This window comes from Astatotilapia calliptera, chromosome 11 (genome assembly GCF_900246225.1).
Source record: "Astatotilapia calliptera chromosome 11, fAstCal1.2, whole genome shotgun sequence".
Taxonomy (NCBI): Eukaryota; Metazoa; Chordata; class Actinopteri; order Cichliformes; family Cichlidae; genus Astatotilapia; species Astatotilapia calliptera.
Window position 1 is genome coordinate 5,744,403 of NC_039312.1, and position 12,369 is coordinate 5,756,771.

A 12,369-nucleotide genomic window follows, 5' to 3' on the forward strand; every position below is an offset into this window, starting at 1 on the left:
AATAAGGAATATACTGTGGGTGTATTTATAGACTTAAAAAAGGCGTTTGATACAATTGATCATTCTATATTAATGAATAAACTAGAGAGATATGGCATAAGAGGGATAGCATACAAGTGGATGAAAAGTTACCTGGATGACAGATATCAATATGTCGAAATCAATAATGTAAAATCTAAGCAGTTGAAGGTAACTTGTGGTGTTCCTCAGGGCTCTGTGCTGGGCCCTAAATTATTCATATTATATATAAATGACATATGTAATGTTTCCAAACTGTTAAAATGTGTATTGTTTGCTGATGATACCACTCTGTATTGCTCAGGTAAAAACCTAGAACAGCTTATGACTACAGCGGAAAAGGAGTTAAATATATTAAAAAACTGGTTTGATGTAAATAAGTTATCGTTAAATATAAAGAAAACAAAATTGATTATTTTTGGCACTAGACAAATGAAAAATGTATCTAAAATCAGGGTTAATGGAATTGAAATTGAAAGAGTGTACGAAAATAAATTTCTTGGAGTGATGATTGATGATAAGCTGAGTTGGAAGTCTCATATAAACCATGTGAAAACAAAAATGTCAAAAACCATTGCTATTCTCTATAAAACAAAGCATGTCCTGAACAAAAAAATCATTAAACACACTTTATTGTACTCTGTTGCTTCCATATATGACTTATTGTCTGGAGATATGGGGTAATGCATATAAAACAAATACTCTTCCTATTTTCAAATTACAAAAAAGAGCTATAAGAATTATAAACCAATCAAACTATATAGAACCAACTAACATTTTGTTTATTAATCTGAATACCCTGAAATTTTATGATTTAGTTGAATATAAAATGGCACAGATAATGTATAAAGCACAAAATAACTTGCTTTGCCCCAGTACTCAGAAGCTGTTCAAAGTCAGAGAGAGTCAATATGACTTAAGGGGAACAGATTTCTTTAAAAAAACAAAACAAGATAAGGACAAATATAAAGCAGAGATGTGTTTCTGTTAGAGGAGTTAACCTGTGGAATAGTTATGACAGTGATTTAAAAAGGTGTGGTTCATTTTCCTTGGTTAAAAACATGTTTAAAAATAGAGTATTAGAAAAATATATAAATCAAGCATGAAAAGAGCAAAAATAATAATACTGAAACTCTTGATTGTTTTGCTTTGATGTAGTTACTTATCTAAGGTGGAAAGTTTTTTGTTTTTGTTTTTTTTGTTTGTTTGTTTGATTGTTTGAGGTGACTTTTGTTGTGATTTGGCGCTATATAAATAAAATTGAATTGAATTGAAGTTTGTCTGGTTTTGCTTTGTTTTATTCTTTGCTTCGAGCCCTGTGTACAGGAGCTGCATGCAAAAAGATGTTTTGTTAAAAGGGTTGGCGTAATAAGCAAATGCTTCAGCCAATACCTTTTAATTAGACTTGTCTCATGCTTTCTTGCTTTGTGGTAGATCTTTGTTCTGTATTCATTGAGAAATTTGAATGCTAATAAATCAAATCAATCAATCAAATCATACTAAGGGTAATTTATTTACACTGTCATAGATTTAACACTGTCTGTGAAGCTGGATTTATGAAGAAAAGCATTTAAAGTTTTTAGACCACGTCTAGCGCCATTTTCTCAGTACAGAACTGGTAACTCGGTTGAAAACAAGGAAGCTAAAACTAAAAAGCAGTACAAGGGGATCACTTTTGTCGTGTTAAAAAACAAGTTCATGCTGTGTTGCTTAAGCAGTAAGTAGTTAATCGTTATTCGGCTAGCTGAAGAGAAACGGAAAAATCCACCTATTAGCTCTAATGCTAGGGTTTGTAGAGGACTCTATGAATGAGGTCAGTATTGAGGAAAGCCTGTTAGAGTCAAGTACACCAGTGGTTGACCAGACCAGCATTGAGCACTGCAGTTATCTGGCAAAGCAAGATGTCAGTGCATTAAATTAGTCTTTGTTTTTCCAAGCACATTCAAACAGTTTGCAACATAACTATTACATGTGCATCACACCACAAACGTAACAAAGCTTTCTTACTGAAGCACAATCGGGAATCCTGACCTCCATCAGTATATTCATATGGGAATAGATTAAAAAATTAAAATAAAACACTTGGGCCTCGGAGGAAGAGATGCTATACTTTTTGGAGCCCTAATTTTCTTGTTTAGAAATTCTTATCTCATATTATCTCACAGAGTGGATTGCTACTACTACCAGAAGTGAGGAAAATGTAGGTGAAGGAGAGTGTAACATAGCAGGATTTGTTTTCATGTTATAAATCCAGCTTCACAGACAGGGGTAAATCTGTGGCAGTTTCTGAGTATAAATTAGACTTTTAGAATTAGAATTAATACATGTTTCATGTTTACTTTTAGGACTGGCTTTACAGCAGGTGAAGACTGATCGGGTAACTCTAGATTAATATAAAAAAAACACTTAAATTAAAGGTGTCCAAGAAAATTGAAAAATTGGGCCAAAAAAAGCTAAGTCCGATTTTGTATATTATTGTGTCAGCTTAATCTTAATCGATCCTTTTCAAGTGTACAGAAGCATTGAAGTTTTTGATTGTTCAAATACATATATCTAGCAATGAAAGAATTAAATAAAATTAACTTCGAGGAAATAAGTATTGTTGTATAAATGGAGAGATTTTAATAAAACTGTAATAATAATACTGTGGTCCTCTCTGGCAGGAAATCATTTTCATCAAGAGGATATTCTGTTCATTAAGAGGTCATGGTGGAAACTGATCATTGACTTGACTCATTTTGTATTTAATACTCCATTCATTTTGATTTGCTATGGTCAGTCATTATTAACCCCCCGTCTTTCTGTCTGAACATATTTACTTCAGCTCTATCTCTGTGACTCGCTCCTTGTCCCTTCTCCAGTAATCCAGTGGTGCTGGACTGTTTTTCCTGTTTAATCCTCTCTTCCTGAGTGACTGCTCATTGGCCTGCTTCCACCCAGCCCCCCCCCCCCCCCCAACTGTCACTGCGTTGTCACTTTGTAGAGGCCCTGCAGGGTCAGTGACTCTCACTCACTGACATATCAAATCAACAGCTCATTAATATGGTTCTGAGTGGACATCTACAATTTCTTAACTGCAGACAGTTCAGAAATCCATATTTGACATTTATGGAAAAATGGCTGAAATGTTAATTTCCTCGCAACGCCAAATATGTGACGTGGAATTTTGAAATACAGTTCATTTTTTCCCTTTTTTGTATATTAAGAAGCAACGCAACAGAAGTTGTTTTAACTACTCACCTATTTAGGAAAATCATTTTCCATAAGCAGGTTTCTCTCTGTCATGGTGAAAGACTCTTGCTCTCTCTCAGCCATTTCCTTTTCTTCCAGGAATTGTTTGCGGTCTGGAAAAAAAAAAAAAGAATTCATCCCTTCAGACTTTCTTAAAGTACTGTTTGTACTTTGTTCTGAATCCCTAGTAACCTTCAAAGCTTGGTATGTGTGTTTTCTTCCCTTGGATGTCCTGTTTTGTAAACTTGGCCATAATACCAGTTTCAATGTAGGAGTTAAAGGTGGCATGACGTGTTTGTTTTTGTTTTGTTCTTTTTTTTTTTTTTTATTGTTTTTTCCATTCACCTCAGCTAAGCAAGTAGACTTTAATCTTGGAGTAATTTTCCTGCTTAGAAATATGTGCAGCTGGACATGTGATACCGTATAGCTTTTGCCATATAGATATCCCTTTTACATTAGTGTGTGATTTATTTGCTATTGCTGGTGTTTTACTGTCATCAGCTGTGTCTTCAGCTAATGTCTCTTTTTTTGTCAGTCATTAGAACAAAGTTTATTCTTTCTTTTCCTTTCAGAACAGAAGACCAATGGGCAGGAAATTATAAATCAAATCAGAATGACATTTATCAGGAGCTGCAACCTTTATGCAGATTACTTTACAGCTTATAGTGGCCATCTGGTTGCCTTGCTATTAATTCTGTAGTGTAGTGTGTGATCACTAAAGGTGTTTTATTGTCGTTAGCCACTTATTCATTTTTTTTCCATGTTTGTAGAAAAGAAATGTTTCATTCTTGTAGGCTTAGATATTTATGGGGCTTGGATATTTTCCCCCTCATTTTGGTTCAGAGGAATCTCCAGTTTCCATCTATTTTCATGTTCCCCTTTTCCTGCTGCTTTTCTATGCTCTGGCCCTTTCCCCTCCTGCAGGTTAGAGGTTATGGACACTGCTTCTGCATTTTCAGAAGAAGTGGAGATGTAGATGCTTAACAGATCCATTGATTTTGATAATGTTTAAGTGAATGCAACTTTTCATGTTGTTCCTGTGGCTGATTTAGCAGTCTCAACAATGGTGAGATTAGTTGCATGACAGGGAGTTTGAGGCCATTTGCTGTGCTATCTCTACAGTACTTAGGCTGAATAGTGCTAAGTGCATATCATTTTAAATGAGACATGCATGTCGCTGTGATTCTGTCTGCATTGTAAACACAGTTCTCAACAGAGTACACCGATCCCCAGTAGAGGAAGTCTCCCAGGCTCTCTGTGATTGAAACTTGATCCTTGGGTCAGTCCCAGAGGGTCTGGGAGACTTCTGCTACGCTCGGATATAACCATGTCACACACTCTTGGGTTTCCCCAAGAAATTGGCTAGCTGGTATTTTGCAGCTGTCATCTTTAAGCTTTTTACTTTCTTAGTTTTTACCGTCGTCTCTTTGCAAGGGCTCAAGACTGTTGTGTTAAAACATGCATTATTTCACTTCTGCTGTTACTGTGTCTGACATGCATTGTTGGAGAAAAGGTTAGTAAAGAAACCAGATAAGGCAGACAACAGCTATAAAGGTGAGACATCGTATCCAGCTGCCTGTAGTGGGACATCTGTCAGTTCAAGTTATAGTCGTTGATTCACTTTTTGACCTAGACTTAAGTTTTTATTAGATAAACTGCAGTTTTTGGCACCTAGTTTCTTTTTTTTTAGCCCTGGAGGTAACTACATCAGTTAGTCAATAGAAGTGTTTTTCTGTTTTATATCTGGCTGTTTAAAAGTCTATGAGTAAATGAAACATCAATTTAAGAAAATTGGTTAAAATATTTTTATTACAATCTTAGTGGCTTTCCTTGGGAGTGGCAACAACTGTTGTAAGGAAACCAAACAGTCACAGATATTCAAGAGAGTTATTGAAGATGGCTAAAGCATAATTCCTCTCAGAAAAATGTACTTGTGAGACAATGGAGTAGATACAGGAACATACTTTTTTTTTTCTTCTTTTTTTTTTAAGCCATCATAGGACTTCCTGCTGCAGAGTTCGAGTAAAAAAAAAAAAAAAAAAAAATGAACACCATTTCTCTTGACCTTTTCTCAAATGTCAGCTTAATTTTCAGCATCTTCATTTTCATCACTTTAATTTTTGTCTAAAATTCTGGTTAGAAACATTTTGCTGCTTCTGCATGATGCAGTTGTTTTCCTTCATAGTAAAATCCTTCTAGAACCAGAAGCCTCAACATTTGGCATGTATCGACTTTTCATGTGACTTAAATTCAGATTCTTTGCGGGCACCATGGTGTAGTGTTTTGCCTTATGACTTTTTTTGTGCGTCCCCTGGCAGGTATGCAGTTATTGCCTTCGGGTGTGCCAGCTGTCCGAAGCTCACCTGTGGGAGGGAGGGCTGCGGCACAGAGTTCTGTTACCACTGTAAGCAGCTGTGGCATCCCAACCAGACCTGTGACGCAGCGCGCCAGCAAAGAGCCCAGAGCCTCCGCCTCAGAACGGTGCGCTCATCCTCCCTCAACTACAGTCAAGAGAGTGGAGCTGCAGGTGGGCTGACTTAACGATTTTACACAACACACTTATTAGGAGAAGGGAAAAAAAACAAAAGAAGACAACGCTGATCATCAGTCCTCAATGAGCAATCCCTAACCCATATTTCACTGTTGTAAGTCATACTCTGTTGTTACTTCTAGCTGATGACATCAAGCCGTGTCCACGCTGTGCTGCTTACATCATCAAGATGAATGATGGCAGCTGTAACCACATGACGTGCGCTGTCTGTGGCTGCGAGTTCTGTTGGCTCTGCATGAAAGAGATCTCAGACTTGCACTACCTGAGGTAAGCATCTTAACACATACATATACAGTATATACTAATAGACATAAAGTACATGCTGTTGGACCAACGGTTTCACTACAAGTATTTTAAGAATTTAGCAATTTAAAAAAAAAAAAAAAAAAGATCCTGCTGTGATGAAAATCTGTTGGTCATGTGACACCCTGTAACTACAGCACATAGCTAGTAGTTGTTCCACCGTTTATTTGCTGGTTAACTTTTGTTTCCAGATTGGTACCTGAGATTAGAAGGCTATCCAGCGCTTGCTCTTCCTGTGAACATTTCTCACTGTTTCTGCTCGTCTTTACCTCTCTCAGTCCATCAGGCTGTACTTTCTGGGGAAAGAAGCCGTGGAGCAGAAAGAAGAAGATTCTTTGGCAACTGGGAACACTCGTGGGTGCCCCTGTTGGCATTGCACTCATTGCAGGCATAGCTATCCCTGCCATGATTATTGGTATTCCTGTATATGTGGGAAGGAAGGTAAGGCCTTGCGCACACATACCTACACAGTAGATTGGGATATATTTCAGTTTTCCTGCTCATAGTTTTTACTACACGGATTTTGTTTATTATTGGGATGTGTCTCTATGTAGATTTATAGTATTATAAAGTCATAATTCATTCTTAGTGTTGCATGTACCCTTTAATCCTTTCAGAATGTCCACATGCTTGTTGCATAACTTTATTCATGTCACTGCTGTCAGCAATCAAAGTAAACATGGCGAGTAGCCAGAAACAATCACTGCAACAATCAGTAACCAGCTAGTTCTACTGAGCGGCCAATGTACCCTCAGTCATCTCATTTTCCCAAACTCTGGAGTTGATCCGAGCCAGCAACAGTCATGTGTTACTAACCTGTGTGTCTGTGTATATGTGCACTTGTTTTGTGTTACTCACAAGTCGGGATCTGTTTAGAATAAGAACTTCACATTACAATAAAATGAAACCAGTTGGTCTCCAAAATTCCCCACGAAAGGCTGCCAGCAAGAATCTTGAGCCAACTGACTTTTCTTCTCTGCAAACGTCCAGCGCACATTCAGAAGTGATCACAACATACACGAAACATCTGAACATGAATCACTTACACTCCACAAGCACCAAAGTCAATATAGTTATCTTTGAACCATTGTCCCAGGTGTTTTATAGGGGCTTTTTGCCACTAGCACTACCACATTTGTATTGTTTCTGCAATGAAATGCGGGCAGTGCAAAAGAACAGAATGCAACAAAGAAAATGTCAGCCAACCTAAAGAAACAGCATTCATCAAAGAGTTGTCTCATTTGTGGTTTCTTAAAGAGGAAGTTGATGGTAGTAAAAATTTACACCGAAAGACAGAGAGGCAGACAAGAGTTCTGTCTCCTGCAACAGTAGCTCAGTAAAGTTGTCATAGTATTGCCAGTGCCTCTAAAATAATTTCTGAGGAGCAGGTAAAAGGTAAACAATAAGCATTTTTATTTTTATTGTAGAAATCTGCTCCACAACAACACTGTTAATCATACTTTTTCAGTGGTGTCTTTGAGGACTCAGCTCATACGTTAAGTGCAAGTTCACTCTCCTCTAAATGTGTCTCTCACATTTGTGCCACTTTTCTCTGTCAGATCCATAACCGCTACGAAGGCAAAGATATTTCCAACCACAAGAGGAACCTGGTGATCGCTGGTGGGGTGACTCTGTCTGTCATCGTGTCTCCAGTAGTGGCTGCAGTCACTGTCGGTCAGTCTGTGCTCTAACCTGCACCCTCCCAACTCTCTAGTTCTCTTCTCACTGGAGATCTTTAATGACATGCTGTGCCTGTGTTTGACTTTGTTGGAATCAGGAATTTCTTATGTTTAATGTTCAAGTTCAGATTATACAAAAGTTTATTTTCACTCATCATTTCTCATTAGCTATTTTGTAAACATGGGAAAAATCAAAGAGGGATGGTCTGTTATGTTTTTTATTTTTATTTTTTTAGTGCTCTGACCTTATTTGACCCTGGTGTGTCTATGTCTCTCGACTCTTTCACCTCTTAGGCATTGGAGTTCCTATCATGCTTGCATATGTCTACGGCGTGGTACCCATCTCTCTGTGCCGTAGTGGTGGGTGTGGTGTCTCCGCTGGGAACGGGAAGGGAGTTCGCATCGAGTTTGATGATGAAAATGACATGAACGTTGGGAGCGGGGCAGCTGCCGCTGGTAAGGTTCGATTTCCAGTCCCGATCTGAACTAGCCCACCACCCAAAACCAAGAGGGTGTGTTATGCCAATCGACATTATTTGTAAATAAGATCTTTTGCTTGCTTCACTCATGGCAAGTACTCTTTCCTTCCACAGTAAACTGTACTTCCTCTGCCTCTTCACTTTTCCAGGCCTACAGTTGCTTTGAAAAGTGTACTTGGCAGTATACGTTTATTTTACATTTTTCCTCTTTTCACACTTCAAAGGTGTGTTTGAGGATTAAAATGCTAGTTTTAGGTAAGGGTTAGGGTTAGACAGTAACTTGTGATGGTTTAAGTTAAAGAGTTAAGTTAAAGAGAGCCGTACAAATGTGCCTGACTGCCCCTTCACCCACATACAGAGCCACATCCTCATACTTGGCACTGCACTTATAATACACAAACTAAGACTGAAGAGAATCTTCAGTGAAAACCTGTCAAGATAAGCAAAGAACAGACGGATGAACAAACTGATATGTTTTTTTGTTTGTTTTTTTAAATTCCACGCTGATATATTTTGTTTTGTTTCATGTTCTGTGTAGATACTACATCAGTCGCAGACGCCAGGAACAACCCCAGTATAGGTGAAGGCAGTGTCGGTGGGTTGACAGGCAGCCTGAGTGCAAGCGGCAGCCACATGGACCGTCTGGGGGCCATTAGGGACAACCTGAGTGAGACGGCCTCCACCATGGCCCTGGCTGGAGCCAGCATCACCGGCAGCCTGTCTGGCAGCGCCATGGTCAATTATCTGAACAGGTAAATGTGTGCTGCAATATTTAAATGTGGTTGTGACTTCAGTGTGCTCTCCTGCATTGTCTTATTTTCTCTCTCTCTCTGTTGTCAGGCTGGAGGTGCAGGCTGATGTGCAGAAGGAGCGCTGCAGTCTTAGTGGCGAGTCCGGCACAGTGAGCCTGGGAACAGTCAGCGACAATGCTAGCACCAAAGCAATGGCTGGATCCATTCTTAATGCCTACATGCCTCTTGACAGGTGAGCATCATAGGTTTGGATAAGTCGAGAAAGCATGATCTTCTGTTCATTAGCATGTTTAGTCCAGTTCTTTGTAGCTTCATAGTGTGAAACAGATGCAGCGGATTAGTGAATAATACCTGTATTATTGTAAACCTGTGCTCACGTCAACTGAACACAAAGTATTATTGTTTATATCATCATGTTTTGAACCTAGCCTAATTTCTAACCTATTGTACTAGTTGGTAACAAATTAGGCTAGTGCTATTCAAAGATAAAATGGTCATCTAGAGTCTATAGTCACTATATGTTATGAATAACAGCCCTCTGGATGCTTAATTGTGCTGAACACAAACTACATGCAACTCATGTTTCCTGTGTCCTCTCTTCTTCCAGAGATGGGAACAGTATGGAGGTGCAGGTTGACATTGAATCCAAACCTGGCAAACTACGGCATCACAGCGGCAGCAGCAGCATTGATGACGGCAGCCATGTTGGTCGCTGCGGCTGGACCTGTCCCTCTAATGGCTGCACCTCTGCAGAGGGCAAAGGAACCTCCACTAAGTGGGCCAAAGAGGCCTCCTGCTCCTCCTCCTCCAGCTCGGGGGGCAAGAAGAGCAAAGGCAAGCTGCGGAAGAAAGGGGGAGGAGGCACAAAGATCAATGAGACACGGGAGGACATGGATGCTCAGCTGCTGGAGCAGCGCAGCACCAACTCCTCAGAGTTCGACTCTCCTTCGCTGAGCGGCAGCCTGCCATCAGTGGCCGACTCCCACTCCAGCCACTTCTCTGAGTTCAGCTGCTCCGACCTGGAGAGCATGAAGACCTCGTGTAGCCACGGCTCCAGCGGTGGCGACTACCACACGCGCTTTGCCACAGTCAGCCCCCTGCCTGAAGTGGAGAACGACCGCCTGGAGACCTGCCCCACTTCTTCATCCTCCTCCCAGGGACAGAGTGCTGTGGCCACCCCCAACTCCCCCACCTCCACCACGTCCTCCCTGGGTCACAGCACAGAGCTCCCCCCTCTCTGCTTCATAGCAGAGGAGAATGTCAACCTGGTGTGCCCCACTGAGCCGGACTCTCACAGCAACACCGGAGAGATGTTGAAGGAAACCAACAACAACAACACCCAGCATCATCAACCACAACAGCCAGCCCAGACGCAGCATCAGCCCAAGAACTCCTGTATACAGACTGATATTTAAAATCTCAATACCATAAGTGCTGCACACACATTGTTTCAACATCCTTTTCCTCCACTAACATAACAATCCTAGCTTAAAGTTTAACCTGCATTTTCTGTTATTCCCTTGTAAAGGGGACATGTTACTTTTGGATTGGACATCCTCTGTTGAAAAGCAGCCACTGAGTGAAGTATTAAAAAAGGCTTCTGCAGTGCAGCCGCGTGAGAAATTTTAAGGTTATGAATGCTGATGTTTCTCCCTGTGCTGACACATTTTTGTCACTCGCTGGCCACCTGTAACAGAAGGCAACCCACTGACTCGGGTGTGTCAGATTTATCTGTGTAGACTAAAGTAAAACCACTGTGCCAGTTTTGCTAGTATTTGATTTTGGCCGTACTGTCTGGATGCAACACAATAAGAGAAGTTAACCAAGCAGGGACAAGGCAATACAACTTATTTTTATTTTCCCCAACACGTATTAGTTAACAGAGGGAACCTGGGAGTTCTCATCTGTATTTATTATTAGACTGGTTGTTTTTTGTCATGGATCTGTGTTTGAAATTAAATTGTAGAAGACCAAGGCCTGGGCTCAATGTCCTGAATCATTTTAGCTCTAAAGCTGACTTAAAAACAACTGAGATTGTTTTTAAATGGATGCACACACAGCTATTGTCCCATTGTGGGCGATGGTGCTTTATGGTTTTTTAGCAGCTCGCTAAGAAACGATTTGAGACCTGTAGCCAAATTCAGTGCATGTTCTAGCACTAAGGTGACTCAGGAAGCCTGGGCCTCATCTTGCTCTGTGGAAAGTTTGTAATGATATATGTTGAGGGTGTGGGTGGGGGCTATTTCTTGATTTGACAAAAGGTCTCTGGAAGGCCGTAGATGTTGAGATAATGCTTAAAGTCATTATAATAACATTAACCAATGGGTTGGTCAATTCTGTGAAATTGTACAAAGAAACTTTTTGTCCTGTTGAAAGGTGATTTATTCAGGCTGATGGTTTCGCCTCACTGAGTAAGAGAGAGCTTTGATATCTTTCTTTGTTAACTCATGGTGCCTTCAAGAAGCTGTTTGTGTTCCGTTTATCTCCACCGTGTCTTCTAGATTCCAACCAACAACCACAACAACTCATTGCAGAATGTCTGACTGTGTAGGAGGGATGCTCCTATGATAGATCTGGTAAATGAAGACTTTTCAATTGCCTACCAAAGACAGCACTCAGGCTCTTGTTAAATCTTAAACCTTTGACTTGTCAGCTGTAGATGCAGTATTGTGCATCCTTTTGAAACCACAGGGATGAATGATATGATCCGAAATTATACAGACACACAGACTGCTGTTTTTGTACATGCTTCACAAATGCTACGCAAATAACCAGGGCTGTACAACGGCCCGAGGCACCTGCACTGTTACCTGTATTTCCTATGACATTGATGTTTTGCAATGCACAAAGGTTAATGGGGATGCAGAGGTTGGTTAATGGTTACCTTCCTTATTGATTTGTCCTGTGAGTTCCTGTTTGTGTTGCCAATCGGTGCTGCTGAGCAGACTTGAAGTTAAGTTCTTCTTTATTTCAGAGTGTTTGCTTAAGCCTGTGTTTACCGCTCCGTGGTCTGCTTTACTGGGGGCCACCGAGTCAGCTCAGGTGAACCTCAACCATTGAGTGGTATCCTGACCCAGGTCTGTTACAGAATGAACTCTTTGGTTCGGTGGATTCGGCTTCTGCTGCACTCCTTCCCTGCATTACAGAAAAGCAGTTTTGTTCTTCCCCCTTAGTTCGGTTTCTCATTCTTCACCCAAATTCCAGTTTCTCAATCCTAAATTGAACACTAGTGCCAGATATAATTTGTAATTTGTGCAGAATTGCATAAGGTATTTGTATATTTGTTTGGTAATTTGCTTTACTATATGCGTGTAAATGCATATCAAAAAAATAAAAACAACTATATATGAAATGTT

At 40.2% G+C, this 12,369-nt stretch overlaps 1 protein-coding gene across 1 annotated transcript in view; it reads left to right on the forward strand.

Annotated features, from left to right (window-relative positions):
• The window catches only part of LOC113032696 (E3 ubiquitin-protein ligase RNF19A), a 34,672-nt gene extending 22,307 nt beyond the window's left edge, over nucleotides 1-12,365 (forward strand). The window contains exons 3-10 of the mRNA XM_026185730.1: nucleotides 5,568-5,776; nucleotides 5,923-6,067; nucleotides 6,382-6,544; nucleotides 7,663-7,777; nucleotides 8,077-8,238; nucleotides 8,800-9,013; nucleotides 9,102-9,245; nucleotides 9,621-12,365. Of these exons, the coding sequence (XP_026041515.1) occupies nucleotides 5,568-5,776; nucleotides 5,923-6,067; nucleotides 6,382-6,544; nucleotides 7,663-7,777; nucleotides 8,077-8,238; nucleotides 8,800-9,013; nucleotides 9,102-9,245; nucleotides 9,621-10,428 (1,960 nt within the window). The 3' untranslated portion in view covers nucleotides 10,429-12,365. The remainder of the gene's footprint in view (nucleotides 1-5,567; nucleotides 5,777-5,922; nucleotides 6,068-6,381; nucleotides 6,545-7,662; nucleotides 7,778-8,076; nucleotides 8,239-8,799; nucleotides 9,014-9,101; nucleotides 9,246-9,620) is intronic.
• The last annotated feature ends 4 nt before the right edge of the window (nucleotides 12,366-12,369 follow it).